This window comes from Heteronotia binoei, chromosome 13, assembly GCF_032191835.1.
Source record: "Heteronotia binoei isolate CCM8104 ecotype False Entrance Well chromosome 13, APGP_CSIRO_Hbin_v1, whole genome shotgun sequence".
Classification (NCBI taxonomy): domain Eukaryota; kingdom Metazoa; phylum Chordata; class Lepidosauria; order Squamata; family Gekkonidae; genus Heteronotia; species Heteronotia binoei.
The window spans coordinates 40,155,717-40,178,251 of NC_083235.1; the positions used below are offsets into that span (position 1 = coordinate 40,155,717).

Here is a 22,535-nt window from a genome sequence, read left to right on the forward strand (position 1 = left end):
CTGTACTTAATACTAGTGGGTAAAAAGAACTTTAATTTCTCTCACCTTTCCCAAGAAATAGATTGCGCCCCATAAGTCCTATTTTCTATTCCACTGAATGGAGTTGGATGACACCCCTTTCAGTATTCTTTCCTATCATTCCGGGAGGGTTAATGATTGTAAAAAGTCTGGCATACAGTTGGGGAGGAAGCGGGCTTTTGGTCTCAGCTTTTTGGGGCAGGCAGTTGCCAGTGACTGAGTGCCCAAAAGACCTTTGCTGAACTACCAATGAAGGATGTACTTCCTGTGCCTTAAACAGTGATCTACTGGGCCATTCAAGGGGAATGTTCTTCTTTGAATATCTGTGGGATAGTTTATCATTTGTCCAACTACTAGTGGTTAAGGAACCAACAGAAAAGCTTTCTTATTTGTGAAGGTCTATTGCAGTAATAACAAACTGGCTATTAAAGAATAAAAAATAATTTTTTCTAGCCATGGAAAACTGGAAATCATTGCATACTTGGTGTGGAGGCATTGTTTATTTTTTTTCATAGTGATAGATTTACTATGTGTCTTTATTTTTGTAGATATAAAATTGTGGAGCTGTTTTTCTACTTAGCAATGGGCTTTTCCCCTGCTTTAGCAGTAACATCTATGGTAAGTAATGAACACTTGCTAGAGACGTTGAAATCTTAAGTATCAGATATATTGTCATTCACTATTAGAGTCTGCAAAAACCCCTGATATTTTGGGGGCTTGAGAATATCGAACCCCCAAAATATCTGTACTTCTCGATATTTCCAAATCTCAATATAAGCGTGGTATTTGAATTCAAGAAATATTTGAGATTCCCAGGTTTGTTTGTTTTTTTGCTCCATTATACCCTATGGGGACCATTATAGTCATCCTCCTTGCATAAAACTTCTGTTATATGGCAGATCTTCTAAATCTTCTAAGGGCCAAGCTAGATGTTGCCAGCAGATGTGGAACATCTTCTTGGCCACATTTCTAAAGCTAAAACTGTATCCAGAGCAGGGCCGGCCCTGCCACTAGGCTAACTAGGTGATTGCCTAGGACACCGGCCTTCTGGGGTGCCAAAGGGGGCACCCCTATGTGATTCAGTGACCTTATCAGTGCAGGGGGGGCAGGTGCCAGAAGTTAGCCTTGCCTAGGGTGCTGGACAGTCTAAGGCTGGCCCTGATCCAGAGGAGCAACTGGAATCTGATGTGGATGAAGATAATACTTAATCTTTCCTCTACATCTTATTTTCCTTCTCCAGAACGCCTCTTGAAGGCTTTGCTGTCATGAAATTCCAAATACAGGCAAACGTGTATTTGAAATTCTGCAGAGATTTGAAGTATGGCCATTTCTAAATTTACAAGAGGGTTTTCTGGTTCCAAATTAGTTGTTTGGCTTAAGAAACACCTAATACCTTTTTTTAGTTGTCACTGTGATTCACAAAAGAATTCAGGATATCCTGTGGGATCCTTGAAATGACCCATTAGACCAAGAATGACAAACGTGCGGGCTGCGGAGGGCTCCAATCAGGCCCTCCAGAAACTGGCTGTCATTTGCCTCATTTTCCCTTGCCTACTTTTTTCGATCACCATTTTGTGTTTCTCCTCCGACAGGCCAGAGCAGCAAAGCAGCCTTTCCCTCTCCCTCCTCCCTTTTCCCAAAGAGAAGAGGAGGGAGGAGCAGCCTCAGCCAATGAGGAAGCTTGGCTCTATAGCTCTGCTGGGTGATTAAGTTTGCCAGGCTCAGTTAATCACTCTGCAGAGCTACTGAGACAAACCTCTCTTCCTTCTAATAAATGGCTGAGGCTCCTCCCCTTCTTTCTGCCCTGGGGAAGGAAAGAAAAAGCCAGAGCTTCCTTTGGCCAGTCCCCACCATCAGGAGAGCTACAAAGAATGCTTTTAAGACTAGCAACGTTTTAGTGAAGGTATGAGCTTTTTTCCTTGCTACAGAGAAAGAGCGAGAGAGAGTTTTGTTGGGCTTGTAACTGGGTTCCCCTCCTCTTTTTCACTGTCTTTCTCAATAGGAAAGCATGTGAACTATTTAGAAGAGAAATATCAGCATTAGGCTGAGAGTGTTTTCCACCCCAGGTTTACCAGCAAATTTTCCTTATTTTTTTCTTTCGCGTTTTCCTTTGTTTGGGGGTCTTGAATTTAGACTTCCCAGATAGTAGGCTGACACTGACCACTGTACGTGGCTGTCTTTCTGTTCGTGTAGATGTTTTTGAGGGGGGAGTTGTATTTTTTTTTTTAGTTGTAGTCATTCTTCTGGGGAAAATTATAGTTTTGTAGACAAGCACATAGCCCTCAGTCTGTGCCATGGTGCCTTCATATGTTCTTGACTAGTACTTGAAGCAACTTCTGTACAAAAGCTCACAATACCCAGCTGCTTCATGTTCCTCTGGGTCTTAGGCTCAAAGCATTGACCATGAGATGTAATGAATGTCAATGAATCAAAAGTAGGTTTGCAGCTTACAGTTGTGCACACCTGAATAGCACATATTCAAGACTGGTACAGCATATACATTGTCTGCAGTTTTTGATGCAATAATTCATAGCAAGAGGTGATATTTATCAGAGACTGTAAAACAAAATATTGCAAGCAGGCTAATATTTTAAGCAAAAAAAAATCTTTAATTGTGTGTCTGTGCCCTTTATAAAGTTTATATGTCCGCTACCTGGCATTACATTTTATGATACACATGGCTTGGCCCGACAAGGTCTCATTTATGTCAATTCCGGCCCTTATAACAAATGAGTTCGACACCCCTGCATTAGACTGTTATAATTGTGACCAACATTTGAACCTTATCAGTGTTCCTCTTTAAGTAGAAACGTATCTTGAAGTAGTTACAAGATATTACAATGGACAGCTATGACGGTATAGGAAAGCCTTGCTGGACCTTTTATCCACACGTTAAAAAAAGAAACCTGCATTATAGATATACAAAGTAAACATGCGTTTGAACTAAACATGCATACATACATACCACATCAGTAGCATGTCACTCAGATATGTATCTCAGGAAGTGGCTTTGGGACAAAGAAGTATCTATACCAAATTGCTCTTGGGAAGAGAATCTGTAAACTGCAAAAGTCTGCTGATTTACAGAAGGATGTGACACAGTGGTTGCTTTCCGCTTCTCCATTGAGCAGAGGTGTGGATTTGCCTGCTGCACAGAGCACAAAGCTTTTCATTGACTTCTAAGTATTCTGTGTTTATAAAGCACTCATTTCATTAGATATTCAAAGTAGTTGCAAAATTTCCATGGATGATTTCTCAGTGGTATCCTTAGAATAATCTGTAGAATTATTAAACACGTAGATGTTTAATAATTGCTTTTATGTTTTTACTATTTTTATCTTATTTGGTCACACTAATGTGATTGTGTAACCCTTAATTTGTGAGCCTGCCTTCAGCAGGGAGGGCAGGATATAAATTAAATAAATAAATAATGAACATGTTCAGCAGTCAAACTTACTGTGTTCAGCTCTCACAATCATACTGTGAGCTGATCGGGATTATGCTCAGAAAAAGTTTGCAACTGCTTGTTGATCAGAAGCCAACTCAAAGCTGATTAGGGGATCAGCTGAGAGTCTAGTTCTGATCCACCACCTCCTCCAAATAGTAATTGGGTGCTGTTGAAAAAGAGAAAGGAGAGAGAGCTTATTGGTCTTCCCTCTCCTTCAAACTGAGCAGAGACAGAAACAATGCTTTTAATGTCTGTATTGCAAAAACAGAGACGGAAAAGCTCATTTCTCCCTTTTTAGCTCCCAAGTCGACAGCTTGGAGTGGGACAGAAAGGAAGGGAAATCAGCTGATCCACCCCACAAACTAAATTTGCTGCATTTCAGCAAGTCTAGAAAGCAGCAGAGTTCCCATGATGAGAGATCTGCTTAGAGTTGGCTGCCAATTTCCCCTCTCCTGAAGAAAACAACTTTCCTGAGTACAGAGCAAAAATTCCCAGCAGAAGATAAGCTGACTCCCAGCTGACCCCTTATCAGCTGGGAGTTGGGTTCTGATGCCTGGAAGTAAGTTGTTGCTGTGAATACACACAAACATGTTGGGAACAACCAAACAGCTCATAAATTAATTAGCTGGATTTCCCATGGATAAATGGGAATTGAGCCAAACTAGCAGGTGTTTAAGCAGCTGTATTAATTTCTCATTTTTGCATTCATTTGATTAAGCATCCATTAGGCTAGAATTAAGGATTTTCTCTGGAGTTTGGCTAACCTTGCTGGGGCACCCTTTATCTAATGCATGTCTTGAATTAACTGTCATCTACTAGGAGAACTGAGCCAAAAACAAATGACGAATTGCTTTTTGCAAAATTTAACCCTTATGGATATTGTGTCTCTTCTCTTCTACACTTTTCTATATTTCTGCAATTTTTCTTTAGAGGGAATGCTGCAAACCTAAGTTAAAATGTACAGTTACACAGAAAAGGTAGGAGGAAGTGTTTCCTCTCGCTTGTGACCTCACATATCTAGATGTGACTGTCATTTTAAAGTTAAGGCATCATGCATATGATATGATCTCCAGTTGGCTGGTTATAATCCCAGGACCAAGAAAATGCATGGGGGCTATACTGCAGGGATGGGATTCACCAAAAAGATTAACTTCGGGAGATATTTCAGTCTTTCCCAGAGCTCCTTTTTATTTTGAAAAGTTTCACATGCAAACATTTGGCACAACTGTAATATGCTGAAGTGCTGGTGAAACTTACCACATATTAGTTTTCATCCTTTTCAGAGTTATGCAAGTATGAATGTAAATAAGTCTCCCCATAAATGCTACCAATCCTTTCAAGAACCGGTGTAAACCTGTGAAATACTTCTGTGTGGACTCAGTGTTTCTTGCCTACCGTGTTTGAAGCTCACCCATATAGTCAAATGTCGCTAGTAGTATTTATAAACGTTCTGTAGGTATATATTTAGAGGAATATATACTAGTAAACTTCAACAATACCAGTGCATGCATAACATCAATGATATCCAGAGGCAGTGAATGCTACAGGAGTTTAGCGCCAAAGTGCTATAATGATTTTTATCCTGAATGCTGCCCATGATCTAGTGCAATTGTTGTCAAACCACATGGGTAAACTGACTACAGTGCTGTCATTTTCAGTATATAAGTAGGTGGAATGTTGGCCTCAAAGTCTAGCCTGATCATGTTTAAATTAAAAAGAGGAGATGAGGGGGTTAGTTGAAAGGAAAATGGAAAAGAGTGAGAAGGGTGAGATCTCTTCAAGTTGCATGCAGTTGTGTAAAAGCACTGAAAGAAAAATTCAGTTCAAAATGTATGCTGCCACTGATTGAGGAAACGTATCAACAAGTCTGAGAGGGTACCAGTTTTGTTGGACAAGTAAGCTAGAAAAAGCTTCTTTAAAATATGGAAGTCTTGTAAAATAAGGAGGAGTGCAAACTGGCAAAATAAGCTGAGAGTAAGGCAAAAGGTGGGGGGAGGAGATGAGCATATTGCTAAAAGTGTTTTTTAAAAACACCAAAATTCCTTTTAACAGTAGAAATAGGAAATGAGCCAGGAAGCCAACTAGGCCATTAGATGACAAAGTTGTAAATGGATTTGTGAAGAAGGGAGAGACTGCAGGAAAACAAATTAGTTCTTTGCATCAATACTGCAGAAGATGTTCAAATACCTTTGCAGACCCCTGTTTTCAGGAAGGGCATCTGAATAAAAGCAGAAAGGTCTTAACTCATCCATGAAATAATTTATATTCTGATTTTTAAAAATGAGCTGTCACTGTAGTTGGTTTTCTTATTGGAGGACTGGAAGGAAACTCCTGTAATATCAGTCTTTAAATGAAATCCAGGGATAAGACAGGAAATGACATACCCAGTAGCCTAACTTCCCTCTCTGGTGAATTGAGGGAAAGCATTTTTAAAATGAGTTATTTAACATATCCAAGAAGAATGGCTTCTGCAAAGGGAAGTCCTGCCTTGCCAATCTTTTGGGAATATTGCTGGGAATACACAAATATTCCTTGCAGTGGAGGAAAGTACATAATGGAATCCTCTAAGGATCTGTACTGGGTTTAGAGCTGCTTTTAAGACATTTGGAAATGATTCAGAGTGTGTAGTGAGGTAACCAAGTTCACAAATTAAGCAGCATATTATTCAGACTATGAAGTGGTCCAAGAAAGGTCTTTCAAATGGAAAATGAGATTTAGTGTCAGTAAGTATAAGGCGCAGCACAATAGGGCAAACATGCACGCACCCAGACCAGCTTCATATATTAACTGATGGCATCTGATCGGCTGTCACTACACGGGAGAGATTCCAGGCAGGGGGGGAAATAATTTAGCACTGTGCATTATTAACAGATGTGATGCAATAAGAAGTAGTGATGCAACTGTCTTAGATGGTTTTGTTACATGTGCAGGAAAACCCTTCTGAATAATTCAGTTTTCCATTGTTTGTGGAAAGCAAGGAAAATGGGAGCTTTTCTGACCACCTCAGGCAGGCAGTTACCCATTTGCAGGTTGGCACCCACAAAAACCCTGTTGACATGAGCAAAGCTGTCATGGTAGAGCACAGGGATAGAGGTGGGCCCACAGATAAGAGGGATCAAGGCCATGCAGGGCTTTATATGTGGTAGCCCATGCCTTAAACTGAGGCTGATAACAGATAGGCAGCCAATGGAGTGTCTGTAGAATGTGAGTAGCCTGCTCTATCTAGCTCCTGATAACAGCCCAGCTGCGTCAGCTGAAGTTTCCAGATTGATTTTGAGGGGAGACCAATGTATGGTGCATTACAATAGTCAATATATTTCTGTGGTGTGGACCCTGGTGGCCAGGTCAGCCATATCAAGATAAGGGTATATCTTATGGGCTAGGCTGAGTTGGTAGAAGCTGGGTTTTTTTGCAGCTGCTTTAGCTTGCTTCTCCAGTAATAAAGTTGGCTCCAATATAACTCCATGGCTTTTAATTGTCAGTAAGAGTCAAGTTAAATACCATCCCAAGTGGGGAGAACAATGCCGTGTGAGACCGCCTCCTTCTCAACCAGAATTGCCTGTCTTTTCAGGGTTTCGTTTTAATTTGTTCCACTTTTCATCAGTTAACCACAGCCACCAGCTTGCTATTCAGAACCTCTGCTGCATCACCAGGATATTTGGAAAAGAATATATAGAACTAGATATTGTCAACTTATTGATGCTGAATTAGTCAAATTCCTGGGGGCTTCTGAGTTTTATGGCTGTTTAGTGTTGGGGAAATTAAGAGTCCCGGAGCTTTTCCTAGAAATCCCACTCTTAATTTCCCCAACATTTAGCCATGATGATTAAATAGAATCTCCATATTTAGTAGACATATGCCCTGAAATGCCAGTGGATGAAGGCCAACCGAGGTGACTTTTGTCTTCTTGTCCTGCCAATGGACTTCCTGGAATTTTCACGACAGTTGGATACACCATGATGGACCAGAATCTGTTAATCTGATTCAGCAGGGCTTTTCTCATGTCCCTGCACCAAAACAGCTTTTATCAAACCAAATGATTAACAAAATGTATTCAGGGTGGTGAAAGACCTTGTTTTTATTAATTCTATCCTTCTCCTGCAGCCCTCCCACCAAATTTTGTTCTTAAAGGTCAGAGGATGCTCAGGGACAACGTAGTGGGGGTCTGCAGTAGGAGTGGATTAGTAAAAATCATCACCCCTTCTTAGAAAACTCAGTAGTACAATTGGCTTAGAAGGGTGTAAGTCTCATTAGGATTATGCAGCAAGTTTATGACTGCTGCTATTAACTAATATTTAGCTATGTATACAGTCATGACAGAATTGACATATCTCCAATGTGATGACTGTCAAAATAGTTGCATGTACAAGGGCACAGAGTAACTTTTGTTCTCCTTTATTAACCACAGAACAATACTGATGGACTTCAAGAAGTCGCCTGGGGAGGCTTAATTTATTGTATGGGAGTAATCTTCTTCAAAAGTGATGGGATCATTCCATTTGCCCATGCCATCTGGCATCTGTTCGTTGCCACGGCTGCTGCAGTTCATTATTATGCTATTTGGAAGTATCTCTACCGAAGCCCTGCAGATATCATCCGTCACTTGTGATACACAACACAGCTCCGACCTGCACTATGCTTCCAACTCAGTATTATTTGGGTAAAAGATTCTGGAGAAATATTGCACAGGGGGGAAATGCACTGACTTTGATAGTTTTATGAACACATTTACTGTGAACTAAAACGAGTTCTTGAATAGCTGTTCATAGATGAAGTGCTAAACGCACAATTTTCCAAACATTTTTCCTGTGGAAGTCCCTACTGAAATAAATAGGAGTGGCACAAGTGTGGTACACAGCTTCTCATTTCAGTGTGGCTTGCACATGAGCATTTCCCTTTTATATTGCACACAGTATCAGTGTTCAGCAGCTACAATACAACACAAAGTATTACACACTTACACCCATTGAAATCAGTGGACACATGTATAACTTTGAATCTGTAGGTAAAGACTGCATACTACATTACTAATAGTCCATTCCACATTAACAGGGAAAACAGTGTAAAAAATGACAGGCTGCCTGATGTTTACAAATTTTTTAAAAGTGTATTTAATGGGTTTAATTTTTTTGCAACTTTAAACTAAATGACAGTTTTGAATTATGGAAGTTGATGCACTAGCAGAGACTTAATTCCTTTTTTAAGTTGCTTTCTACCACTTTTTCATAAACTGTTTTATTACATTCAGATCACAGGTAGAACAATGTAGCTTTTCCCCACCACTTGTCCTAATGTGACTTTTATTAAAAACAACTTAACTGTTTTGTAAACAAATTTTAAAAGTACACACGCTAAATGAAAACGTGTCTACCGTTGTGCAGTTGAATTAGCAGTGAGACGCAGACAGAAGTGGCTACATTCCACGCAGTGTGCTGACAGGTACTCTCGCAAAGGTTTTTATTGAAACTGTGTGATGAGCAATTATGGATTTCAAGATGAGCTCTGCCAAGGTGTCAAGTCAACCTGAAGACCTGTTACCTTCCACAAGACACTGAATGGCTTGATTTGGGTTCACTGCAGCAATATGAGTTCTGCTGACTAATGCATGGAACTGTTTCTAGAGTCAATTGAAGATATAGTAAAAGTACTCTGGAAATGTGGCACCAGTACAACAAGCAGCTAGCAGTTAAAATTCTTAGCCTAAATCACTCTTGGAAAGCATCACCGGTTTTATAAATGCATCAGACATTTTGGTGCTCAAATGGTGAGGCTTAGGTTTTTCGAGATGCTTGCCATAGTTTAGGCAGACTATTCTCATTGGCTATTGGTAGGAAATTTACCCTTTGCTCCTTCTGTCCTTTCCCAGTATAGCCTATAAAGCTTTGAGTATTAATAGTTAATTACACCCAAATGGCCTTTTCAGGGAGGGAAGCTTGAATAACTTGATAGGTCTCATCAGTTCTGGGACAAAGTAGCAAAACTGGGCTTTAAGTGTGCTGCTTTTTAGCATTTGGGACAATGAAATGTGATAACAATTTGATTGTAGAACATGTGCATTAAATAACAAGATTTTAGAATCTCACTGTAATGACTTGTGTCCAGTTACTGTAGTGTGTCCCACTGTACAATGAATGTCTTATATTAAGATTGAATTTATTCTTTTTCTAACTTGCTCTTTTTCATGTCAGTGTTTAAAAAAAACAATTTAAACAACATGTTGCCTTTTTCAGATTTTACTCTGGATATTTTGCCTGTCAGCAGTAGACCTATACTATAGAGATGGGAGGTTTTTTTCTTCCCAAGATAATATATAATTTCTTCTCTTCTTGCCAGTGTTTGTTTTCATATTTTAGAATGAGGTGCACTTGTAAGACATTTTGCAGGAAGGGACAACTGTTAAGATAAATGTAGGGCATTGGAACTCTGCTTCCACACAGTATTAGCTGATGTCTATCCAGGCAGTCCCATACCAGTCATTAGCATAGCAGGGCTCCAGATTGCACAGAAGCCTCTGGAGAAGTAGGATTACACCGCTCTTTTTGATATTGTTAAATGTTCCACATGTACAATTGCAAAAGAATGAAGATGCTCATCAAAATTCCCCTGTCATTGGAACCTCTGGATGGGGCAGAGTTGGTTAGATTTTCTTAGTAGCATGAAAATGAAACAGCAGAACAGACTGTGAAAGTCCTGGAACATCTGAATGCCTCAGCTTTTTTTTTTTTTAATTAATGTGTTTGACTTTAATATATTCACTTTTTTGTGAGTTCATGTACTCGGTTCAAGTGCAGTACTGTTAATACCACTAAGATATATGTAAAACTCTTAGCTTTTTGTCAAAACTATGAAACTGGCTCCAGTTAGTCCTGCTGCCTTGATGGTAACTTCTTATGGTCTTTTTAATGTGTGTGTGTGTTTTTAAGAGTGAGAAGTGTTTGCTTTTTAAAAAAACAAAGAATCAAACTCGCCAAAAAATACTCTGAATTCTGTCTAGTCCCTAAAGTTTTAAATGTACTAGAGTAATGCAAATAAACTTTTTGTGCAATTTGGAATCCAGTTTGAATGTTGTGCTTATTTAATTGATTGAGGCTTGAAGGACCTTCACTGCTGCTCTCTGATCTGGCTACAGTCAGAGTTGTGACTGACAAGAGTACAGAGAACTCATTTGAACAGTTTTGCTGTAACATATGGAGAACAGCTATTTGCCAGTTTGTACTAACTGGGGGTGGGCTATTCTTTAATAATAAGCATTTAGTTGTGATACAGAAGTGATATGGCAGTTCCATATCCATGAAATACAAAAATTGTCTGGTGATTCACCTTAATACAAACTACAGGACGATACGGTTTCCTGCCTCAGAATCAGAGTCTATGCTTCACAATTTGGCCTTTGGAAGAACTCTTGGAATAGGGATATGGGCATTTCTTACTCCCTGTACAGCTTTATTCATTTATTTCTCAGATTTATATCCCGCCCTCCCCGCTGAAGCAGGCTCAGAGTGGCTAACAACAGTCAAACTAAAACAATAAAACAGTAAATAAACAATTAAAAATTTAACAATTAATACCAATTAAATAATTTTAAAACAGTTTAAAACGATTTAAAACAATTTTGGTGCTAGTGTTGATTTCATTATGTTCAGCGATGTTGGGCATCTACTTATATTATAATTCAGCTAAAGGCAAGTCGAAATAGGGCTGTTTTACAGGTCTTGCAGAACTGAGCAAGGTCCTGCAAGGCCCTTATTTCTTCTGGAAGTTGGTTCCACCAGCGGGGGGCCACAATTAAGAAGGCTCTTTCTCTGGTAGCCTTCAGTCTCGCCTCCCTCGGCCCAGGGATTGACAATAAGTTCTGTGATCCAGATCTGAGTACCCTCTGGGGAACATGTGGGGAGAGACAGTCCCTAAGGTAGACAGGTCCTCGGCCATATAGGGCTTTAAAGGTGATAACCAGCACCTTGTAGCGAATCCAGAATACTATTGGCAGCCAGTGCAGTTCCCACAGCCTTGGCTGTATGTGCTCCCGTATAGACAGACCCAATAACAGCCTGGCTGCCACATTCTGCACCAACTGCAGTTTTCGGATACGAGACAAGGGCAGGCCCATGTAGAAGGCATTGCAGTAGTCTAGTCTCATGACCATTGCATGGATCACAGTTGCTAGGTTGCTGCGCTCAAGGAAGGGGACCAACTGTCATACCCGCCTAAGGTGAAAGAAGGGATTTCACAGTGGCTGCAATCTGAGCTTCCGTTGCCATTGCCAATATTCCATTTTCATATTCACAATCTTAGGTCTCTGGTGACCTTAACATTCTTATAGCATAGGAACTGGTCCAAGATTATTGTAGCTGCAAGGCTCTGGATTGGATTTCTGATACTTTACTCAGTAAAGTAAATACTCAGTATTTTTTATGCAGCTGACAACGTGGAATTTTGATTAAAATACTGAGACAGAATATGAGGGGAACCAAAGTTCCAACCCCTGTATTTCTATGGTGTCTGCATTAGCCCCATGATTTAATGGACTGGCATAAGATTCTCATGTTGCTCAGCTTCCTGAAGGAAAGATAGAAAAATTTGATCAATACCTGCATTTGTTTTGGTGATGGTGTAAATATTATATGAAGTCATTCATTTCTCTCTTTCTGTGAAAGATAACCATCACCAAAGCCAACTTTCAAACCCCAGGTATTGATTACAATGCATGTCTTAATCCCTCTTTCAATTTTAAGAAGTTTCACTGTTTCCCCATATGGCTTTTGTTCCCTTGAGGTGGGGGTTTCTCTTTGCTTATGTATCCTGTATGCATATGTATGACGCACAGATTTGGGTGGGAGTGTATAAAGCTCTTGACCTCCTGTGACCTTCTAAGCAATAACAATCTCTTTGCCATTTCCTTGACGTTAGCTGTGTTACCTGAATGTCAGTGGCCATCCAGCAGGAAGTCCATATCAAATCACTGGAAACTTGACTGAGGCTGCCTGTTTGCTTACCTTGTTACTGAACATGAAATAATCCTCTATAGTCAAAAGATAGTTAGCATAAAGCTTGTTATGTTCAAGAAAAGTGCTTTCCAACTTAAATATAATACCATAGTATTAGAACATGGTCTATACAAGGTGGGCATGTATCTATTTTTCTTCCCAGTGCATGCCCAGGTTGGCTTGCAGCATCATTTTCCCATCCTCCATTCTTTCCTCACAACAACTCTGTGAGGTGGATTAGGTTGAGACAGCTGAGTGATGGTGTCACTCTGTGAGCCTCCGGGACAGAGCAGCAATTTAAATCTGGTCCGTCCTGACCCTACTCCAGCGATTGTGCCATGACTTATCAGTATTAATAGCTTGGTCTGGGGACTGAAAACAGATCCTCAATATAGGCGAAGTATTGTTACAACTATGTATTTTAAGCAATTTTCTGAGACACTCCAAAGCCACCAGCAGAATGTTAGCATAGGTTGAGGTAACCTTAAAACATCTTCCAGGGTAATGCAGATCATCCGGTCATGATTCGTCATATTGCTCCATGTAAGAGTTCTTGCGCTGATTCTTCCTCCGTGACAAGAAGGTAAAATATAACCATCAAGTTAACCAAACAACCTGCACTTGTTCTTCAGTCTTGTAGTCTAACAACTAACACTCATAAAAGATACTGGCTTGGATGCAAACAGAGGCATTTGGGCTGCAGCAGGAAAGGGAGGCAAGAAAGTTGCACTTTGCAGGCAGAAATTATTCAGCCTGGAGAAACACTGCCATGGATTGAAGTCAATATTTGCAGCATGAAGTTCAAACATGAAAACAACTTTCTAGCTCTTTGAGTCCTACTATGATTTGCCTCATATATGTTGCTTTGTCTTGAGGTTAGCTAAATCTGCCTTATGTAAAGAAAAGTATCAACCTGTCTCTTCATTTTAATGGTATGTGTACAATGGAAATTATACATAGCTATGAAATCTGAATCCACTAAGTATCTTTGTGCATTTTATTTAATAAATAAGAGATTGCACCAGTAGAAATAGTACAGGGACCAATGAGGCTCTTAATGTGGTGGTGGGAGATCCTTTTTGAAATGGTTATCCACTTAGCTGTCTAATCAGAGCATGGGTTTAAAAACAGGTAGCAGACATTTGCGAATGACCAGTCACACAGCAAGACCATTATCCAAGTATCAGACACATCCAGACTGTCCCAAACAGAGATGGGATAGAACACCCAAGGGACGTAGGGTCCCAGATTTCTAAATATCTTTCTATTTCAGAAGTTCAACTTTCATATTTTCAGTTGTAGTTACATGCGCAAGCAGATAGTGCAAGGGTAGCTAGAACCACAAAGTAAGATGTGGCTATTTAACTCCAGATTTAACACATATGTACACAAGTAGCTTAGAGAAAAGAAAGGTCAACCCCTGAAGCTTCTCTACTGAGTGTGTGAGTGTGTGTTTCACAGCGATATCCTCTGTGGTTCAGTGTTAAATTCCCATTATCTGAGATAGTATCTGCAAGTACAGAAATTCCTAAAGATAGCAAGCAAGTGAGCTACAGCTTGGTCTAGCAGTTCTTGGAGGTACAAAGGCCCCAGTAGGTACACAAAATGCTTTTCCAAAGGTAATTGACCATTGATAGAAATATCAAATGTTCAGCACATATTGCTTATTTTTATCTTGTCAGATATCGTTAGCAGATGTATGATGCATCCACCTCCTGGTAACCCTTTGTATGTTGCCTTGAGTACTATGATGGAAGAAAAGGCAGGCTATAAAGGCAATTAAAAGACTCATATACATTTGAAATTGCTCTTAAATTGAAGTATATATGTATGTATTTTGTAAAGTGAGGGCTATGTAGAATACCTCTACAGCAACCCAGTGATGATTCAAATCTGCAGCCCTGTGACAATCATCCTCAAAAGTCCCACCCCTTATCCAGGATTCTGAACCAATTCTTGCAATTTGGGCTTCATGCAAATCCAAGTGAATGTCAGCTAATCAGAGCCCATGGAACTCCACAGGATGGAAAGGGATGACCCAGTCTCAGATTTTAAGAGGTGAATAAAAACTTTTTATATTTTGGATAGGGGTTTTGTGCCTCTGGAAAAGAGCATCAGTTTAGCCAGATTTCATTTGGCTTTTAGTTAGGGTATGACGGTCGGTTTAAGGAAGAAAGCTTGTTTTAGGCTGCAGTCACACACACTAAATTATGCACTTTCAATCCACTTTCATTGAACTTTCCAACTGGATTTTACTGTGTGAACTGACAAAATCCAGTTGGAAAGTGGATTGGAAGTGCATTGTGTGTGACTGCAGCCATAGGGTGACAAATAAGCATCCTGCTAAGGGTCCATCATTCCTGACTTATGTGTACAGAATCTGTAGAAAGGAGCCCTGTGGTAAGAGCAGCCTTGAACCTGCTGAAGTAACTTGTCTGGAGAAAGGGGAATAAAATCTCCCTTCAGGATTTATTTACTTTTCTTGAGTCTCAGCTGCAAAGTTGGTACAATCATGGCAAAGAGTTTGTAATCTTTGGGGGTTGAAATGAGTGCCGGTATTGCTTTATATGTTGAAGCCATCCACACATAACATTTACCCTATTAAATACTTTAAATTTCTGTGAAATAAACTGTTGTTCCATCTCCATTTGTGTCTTGTCTGTCTAGACAAATATCTAGGGAAAAGTAAATAAAGTAAATAATGACAGCCTTGGTCTAGCAGTTTTCCAAAAAAGAGACCTTCAGGAAGCACATCGCTTACAAAAATACTAGGGTTGCCAGCTCCATTCAAGAAATATCTGAGAACTTTGGGGGTGAGGCCAGACATTTGACATCCCTGGTGTAGTGGTTAAGACCAGTGGACTCTTACTTGGAGAACCAGCTTTGATTCCCCACTTCTCCACAAGCACCTACTGAGTGATCTTAGGTCATTCACAGTTCTCAAAAGAGCTATTCTCTCAAGAGCAGTTCTCTCAAGAGCTCTCTCGGCCCCACCTACCTCGCAGGGTGGCTGTTGTGGGGAGGGGAAGGGAAAGGAGATTGTAAGCCACTCTGAGACTCCAAGTGAAAGGCAGGGTATAAATCCAATCTCCACTTCATCATGTGAGCCCCCCTGCAGTCCAAAGTTGGAAGATCCAAACAGATATTTTGAGAATACATTGAGAATTAGGCGGGGTGTGGCCTTGTGCAAATTGTTCTGTCAGTCTCCTTTATGGTTCTTCAAAGTGGAGCAAATAGTAACCTAGCTGTCCAGGCAGAGCTTGGGTGAAACGCAACGGGCAAGGCTTAGATTGAACACAATGAAAGTCTTGGTGCCTTTGTACCACTAGTCTCAATGAGGGAGGTGAGCAACATTGGATCTCAAGATACTTGGGTGCTGGGGCCGGCAGCTTGGAAAGAGAACGCATTGTGACTCATTAGGATAACTTTGCTCGGATAGACTCCAAAATGGTGAAAATACAAAATCTCTGTATTTGCACAGCTTTTTGGAAAGACACATTTTCATTCTAGTATAAGGCTGCATTCTTAAACATTTGGAATCAAATCCTTGGGTTTACGGAGGCATGGTTAGGGATGGTCTGAAGAAGCACATACAAAAAGGGGGAAAGAAGCAGGTGAAAGAAGTTACTGGGCAGTAACTTCAGGAGTCCTTTTTTCCCTTTTCCTCTCTTATCTGTTCTGTGCTCCCTTGTCATTCATCCTTCACCATCTTTCATCATGCTCTTTTTTAAAAATTTCCTAATTTAGCTTAGTGAGAGAGAACCACATACAGGTCACAGAGTCACAAGGGAAGGATCTTGCATAGCAGCAGGGCTGTGAAAGACCATTGCTTGACATCTGGAGAACCTGAATCAATAGCTTGACTTACTGAGAGGCAGTTCCTTGTTATGCTTCAATCCCTTTCTCCTTTTCTATCACTATTTTTCTGCAATGGTATAGCCTCACCAGTGGCTATATTTTAAGAGGTTTTGATGGTGCCCATAATGAAATAGTATTTCCTGTGGCATAACAACACAGAATTGTACTTAAAACTGGTTGTCATTAATTGTCTACCACATTCAAGTGGATTCACTGGTAAAGATGACCAGAACGAGATGTGTACCCAGGAATTCTCATGTGGTCTTGAATATGTGATTCTGAACTCTGAATAGTATATTGAATTCTTTTATGCCTTGGATTGTGTTTTGTGAATGTAAAATGATATTTCAAAAAATGAACTTCAGACTTTTTCAGTTCTTGGAATGTCTTGTGATACTTGTATCCAGGGTCTTATTTTTGTAGAAAAGGTCCAGCAGGAACTCATTTGCATGTTAGGCCACACCCCCTGAAGCCAAGCCAGCCGGAATTCTGTTCCTGTGTATTCCTGCTAAAAAAAAACAACCCTGATTGTATCTATTTGACTATGGACAGTATAATGTGTAATGCCAAATTATTTTTTTTGTATTGGCCTGAATGAACTTATATTGGTTTGAATGGATTTTTGTGGAAATTATATGTTCCTATGAGTCTTGTACATGATTTTTCATATGACAATTGTAATTTCATATTTTGGGTGCTATTACAGTAATTAGTATTTTGGTTTCAGCACTATTTGCCACTATAATCCTTACTATAACTTTTCTAAAGTTCTATAAAGTTTTTTTCCAGAAAATTTAGAGCTGTGTTGTAGCTAATAACTGACAGGGCTTTTTAAATGGGATTTTTAGTAGCAGTATCTGTGCCTACTTGACCTATTTATTTATTTATTTATTTACATTTGTATCCCGCCCTCCCCTAATGGGGAGACATGTCTTTGAGGTTTGGGATGGGGTTTGGATACTCAGGTGTGGGAACAAGCATAGAACTAGAAATACATACTCCTTGGTTGCCAGTATGATCTGAGGAAACCATGGCTGTCTATCCAAATAGTCTGCTGGATGCAGCCAACCTGGCTCTCAAGTACCATTCAGACTCACATGATATGGTGAATTGGGCTGGGTGTGATTGACACACTGTAAATGTGGCATTGCAAGGGTTACTGCCATGTCCTTTTGCAACAGCTCCAGTGGGCAGCTTGGTCTGCTTCAGCTTCCTGCATGATTGGACACTGTGACGGACATACAATATTGTCACCAGGTTCTACCAGCAGAGCATTCAAGTCTGAAAACCATATGCTGTGTTCCATTTGGGGGATTCTAATCTGTACTCGTAAATACAGAACAGAAGTATGGTAGCTTTCCCTGTTTAGTCTGGATTAAGCAGGGATCATTTTGTAGAAAAACAGGTGGTGGAGCTCATTAGCATATGCCACCACCACCCCAGCTAAAAGCAACCCGATGCAAGAAGGGAGAGCCCCTGGTGAGTGAGACCTGTTGGGGCTGGGTGGAGATCCAGCCAGCCCAAGCAGGCCTCACTCGCCTGGGGCTCTCCTGGACCACCACCACCCCTGTCAAAAGGCCAGCAAGCCACCCACCGCCCAAAATCACATAAGAAGTGGAGAAAGGGTGGTGTGGGCTACTCCAGGGGTTAATGAGGGCTGCTGGGGGTGTGGCAAAGCCCCTGCGGCTGGCTGGCTGCCCACTTTTCTAATCCAGGGACTGTTATGCAGCTGCACCTCCTATTCAATGGACAAGGTAGGTGGGGAGGATGAGGGGGAAGCCTCTGAAAGGTTCAGGAGCTGTGCTCCTGTGAGCTCCCGCTGAATCTGAGGCCTGGGATTAAGTAAATGACTATTTGCATTCAGCACCAGAGAAAAAAGTTTTCTTGTGCTGATAGACTGAGTAAGAAGCATATTTTGTCATTTGGCTTCAAACATTACAGAGACACTAGCAAAGACCAGCATTCCTCACTCCACATCAGTTTGGGCCTCGCTGTGATGGAGAGGTGACTGCTTCTTAAAATCTGGAAACATGCAATGTATTGTTCCATGACAAAGAGAAAACAGAGGCAACATTAGCACAAAAAGGTGATTTGACTGTGACATGTGCCCCATTGTGTTCCTGCCTGTTTTCTAGAAGTCTGGCTCTCCCAGTTTGCAGCCAAGGTGTTCAGAAGCTGCTGTTATTAAAAACCACGGTTTGTGTTTTGATCAGCTTTGAGGGTGGCTGCAGAAGTCCGGGTGTCATACTTTAGCCATTGAAATTTTTGAGGTTTTATCATCAGGAGAGGCCACCTTCTGAACATTTGATTACTGTTAATTTTTGTATTTTTACCCCTGATTTCTGAGCAGTTGTAGATATTGCAAAATGCTGAGTTTAACTGCAAGATCAGAAACGACAGATACGTATTTCCCTAGGCCAAACTAAGAATCATGTGTATGTGTGTGTTGTGTACTATCAAGTCACCTCCAACTTACGACAGCTCTGTAAATTAATGACCTCCAACATGTCTTGTCGTCAACAGCCTTGCTCAGTACTTGCAAAGTCCAAAGAACCATGCAGAGTGCTTTGAAGCATCTACTAAGCAAGGGAGGAGCCCCCCACAATCCCAGTTTTGTGAATCCTCAGTTTCTTTTGAAAGGAGTACAATGTAATAGTGTAATCCTAAAAACAATTACACCCTTGTAAGTACATAGAGGTCCATAGATGTGGAAGGGTGGAACTCAGTTTACGATTGCCCTCTTGATGACTTTTTCTTTGTCACTTTTTGGAAATGGTTAGTGAATTATGAAAAAAAAAATGGGCTTCATAGTTAGCTACATAGCTGGGCAGCTGAATCTCAGGTTATAAACCAGAAATATTAAACTCCAGTTTACTTATGCTATTTCACAGGTAAATGGAAGGGGGGAAGATTTGAGATCCTTGCTGTTGTGAGCCCACCCTTTTTGCATCAGGATGGCTGCAACTTAATCTCCCTTCTTTTCAAAAGATTTGAACAAATTTGCCACAGGGACAGTGAAGATGTTTGTGAATGTGGCTCTTGGATGACCCCTTGTGTAAGAAGTTAATTAATAAGCAAGAAGATGAAAGATGAAAAATGAAAGGAGAAGAAGAAGATGATGATGATATTGTATTTATACCGCACCCTCCAGTTAGAGTCTCAGAGCAGTTTACAATCTTTTCCCCTTCCTTTCCCTACAATAGACATCCTGTGAGGTAGGTGGGGCTGAGAGAGTTCTTTTCTAGAATTCTGGCTCTCTCAGTTTGCAGCCAAGGTGTTCAGAAGCTGCCGTTATTAAAAATCACGGTTTGTGTTTTGTTCAGCTTTGAGGGTGGCTGCAGAAGTCCGGGTGTCATACTTTAGCCATTGAAATTTAGCCATATGCGAGAACTGCTTTTGAGAGACTAGCTCTTTCAAGAACTGTGACTGGCCCAAGGTCACCCAGCTGGCTGCATGTAGAGGAGTGGAGACTCAAACCCAGTTCTCCCATATTAGAGTCCGTGCTCTTAACCACTACACCAAACTGGCTAATATACAATTATTATATAGACACTGTTTACATACATATGTCTCTTCTCTCTCAGTAAGAAGCAAGTATGCAAACCTGGAAAGACAGAACTTCCAGGGCTCAACATTTTGTCTTATTTTTGATGTCACTGGTCAGCTTGCTATTAGAAGGTAAACTTATGAAAAGACACAAACATTCACATGGGCAAGAGGCTGCCTGCTGGTGGTAGATTAATTGGAGTTTTTGCTATATAACTTCAATCATATTTATTGGATTTAAAAAAATATATTTAACAATATATCAGCTTATTATTTGAATTCCCACTCCAGCACAGAAGTTTGCTGGGTGCCCTTAGTCCAATCACATACTCTCAGCCCAACCAACCTTACAGGGTTGTTGTGAGGATAAAATAGAGGAAAGGTGACTGATAAATGTCACTGTGGATCCCCAATGAGGACAAAGGCAAGGGGAAAATACAATAATTACTTTTTTTTAAATCCCAGGTGAAAAAACTCTATTTTGCAGTAATAAAAATCTACATGGAACACATGTTTAAAAAAAGGGAAAGTAGAAACAGAAACTGAAGAGGAGGAGGACATTTTTCTGGAAAAGGGATATATGTGACATCATTAAGTTTTTAAGCAGAGCACAATTTTCAAAATAGAACAGTATCTAGTATACATAAGGACTTCCAGTGCCATTCCATTCATTTCCCCCCATTCTATCCTTCTCCAGATGTTTGATATTGCCCCTTCATTTGAGTATGCCATCTTAAATTGTAAATTGTATACTTTTTATTGATTTCATTGCTATTTATTAACTTGTGTTATATTTTAGAAGGTTTTATTGTATAGTTATGAATTGTTGTCACCCACTCTGAGCTGGTTTTGGGAGTCTGGATTAGGAATAGGCAGGCAGGCAGGCAGGCAGGCAGACAGACAGACAGACAGACAGACAGACAGACAGACAGACAGACAGACAGACAGACAGACAGACAGATAGACGGATGGGCGGGCGGGCGGGCAGTTGATAGGTAGGTGGGTAGATGATAGATAGATAAGAGAGAGAGACGAAAAGCTTGCAAGCCGTGTTGTGTCATTTTAGTTGGTCCTGATGAAAGGTATTTGCAGTGCCGGAGCTAGGCTGCCCCAGCCTGCCTGCCTGCCATGTGCCCTTCCCCCCACTGCCCCGTGCCACGCTGCACTTGCCACCCAGTTGGGAGGGCCGGGCGGCTCCTCTGTTGCCACTGCCAGCCTGCCTGCCTCCCTCCCTCTGCATCAGCAGTGCTGCCGCGAAGAGGCTCCTCTGACAGCTGGCCAGGAAGAGGTGGAGCATTGGGAGGGAGGAGCCAAGTGCAGCTTCCTTCCCACAGAGCCAGTCTCTTGCTGCCTGCAGGTTTTATGTGTGAGCTTCCCTGGCACAGCTGGAGTAGCTGTGCTGGCAGCTTGGGCCACCTGTGGAGAGGGGGTGGAGCGGGAGGGGGCACCCAAGTACTCCCTAGGTGGTCACCTACCTGGCCTACTGGGATATGCTGGGGCCAGGGCACTTGGTGGGCTGTGATTTCGTTTGGGATTTTGGACCAGCATAGCTGCAAACAACTTTTGCCAGCTTCAGAACTTTACTGGCTGGCTCTTAGGAAAGTACTGTCTGCATTCTGACATACAGAAGATATCATTTCCTTCTCACAGCATCTTCCTTATATTGATCTGCAAATGGCAACTCTTGGCTTAAGCCATGGAGCTGCACCTTTCTAGGCTGAGGATCTGTAAAGGTATTGAGCCTGGGTCGTCCTCAGATGATCAGCTAAGGTTCTTTGCAGCTGTAGAATATTATACTAATGATTCTTAACAGTAGCAATGGTGTGCTAGCCTATAATTAGACCCAAGCAGCTATTGGCCACAAGAGGGCACCAACCACTGTAAGAAGGCTAAAGGGAAAGGTTGCAGAACTCAGGCTTCCAAGATTTGCTTCCCAAATTATATGAAGTAGAATTTCCAAACATCCAGATGTTTCACATCGCTAATTGAGTACTTACAAGGAATTATCAGGGTGAGAACAAGAATCAATTTGGAAATCCTCCCTGCTCAGCCTAATGCTGTTGATCTTCAAGGTTATATGATTAGCTTTTGTTTATCCAGCCAAGAACCTCTGGTGACGACAGCTGACAGACCACAGTCCCACAGAACCCCCGCCCCATCCATGCAGTTTGAGAGAGTTGATAAGGGAGCAGACTTTAAGTTGCTTGGGTCCTCCATCTTGGCAGCATTTCAAGAATCTGGAGCAGGGGCACTGATGAAGCCTGTGGCAATGCTGTTTAAACCAGTCCTCATTAGTCTCACACATTAGACTTATTCTGTTTCAAACTGGGGAGAACCCTTAAATGCTTATAGCACCCTGGTTTGCAGGTATGTTGCAAGGCACAAGCATCCCCTCCCCTACTCCTGCGCTGTGCAGCGGGTTGGACTAGATGACCCTGGAGGTCCCTTCCAACTCTATGATTCTATCATTCTCTCTTCCAAGTTATTACACTATCATTTCCCCATATCCAGTTTTGTTCCTTTCAACCAATGCTCCACTAGCTTCACCCTTCTACAAGGGCGACAAGCATACTCAGTCCTCATCAGGGGAGTTTTTCATAGGATCTTTTCTGTTTAAAATGTACAAACCAATATTTTTGTGTATCCTGGGAAGTCTCCTCCACCCACCACCCACCCCCAAT

General features: G+C 41.1%; 1 protein-coding gene across 2 annotated transcripts in view; it reads left to right on the forward strand.

The window, feature by feature from the left end:
- Positions 1-10,518, forward strand: part of MMD (monocyte to macrophage differentiation associated) — a 46,441-nt gene extending 35,923 nt beyond the window's left edge. For both annotated transcript variants that reach the window (XM_060251981.1, XM_060251982.1), the window contains exons 6-7: positions 567-636; positions 7,875-10,518. In XM_060251981.1, the coding sequence (XP_060107964.1) occupies positions 567-636; positions 7,875-8,075 (271 nt within the window). In that variant the 3' untranslated portion in view covers positions 8,076-10,518. The remainder of the gene's footprint in view (positions 1-566; positions 637-7,874) is intronic.
- The last annotated feature ends 12,017 nt before the right edge of the window (positions 10,519-22,535 follow it).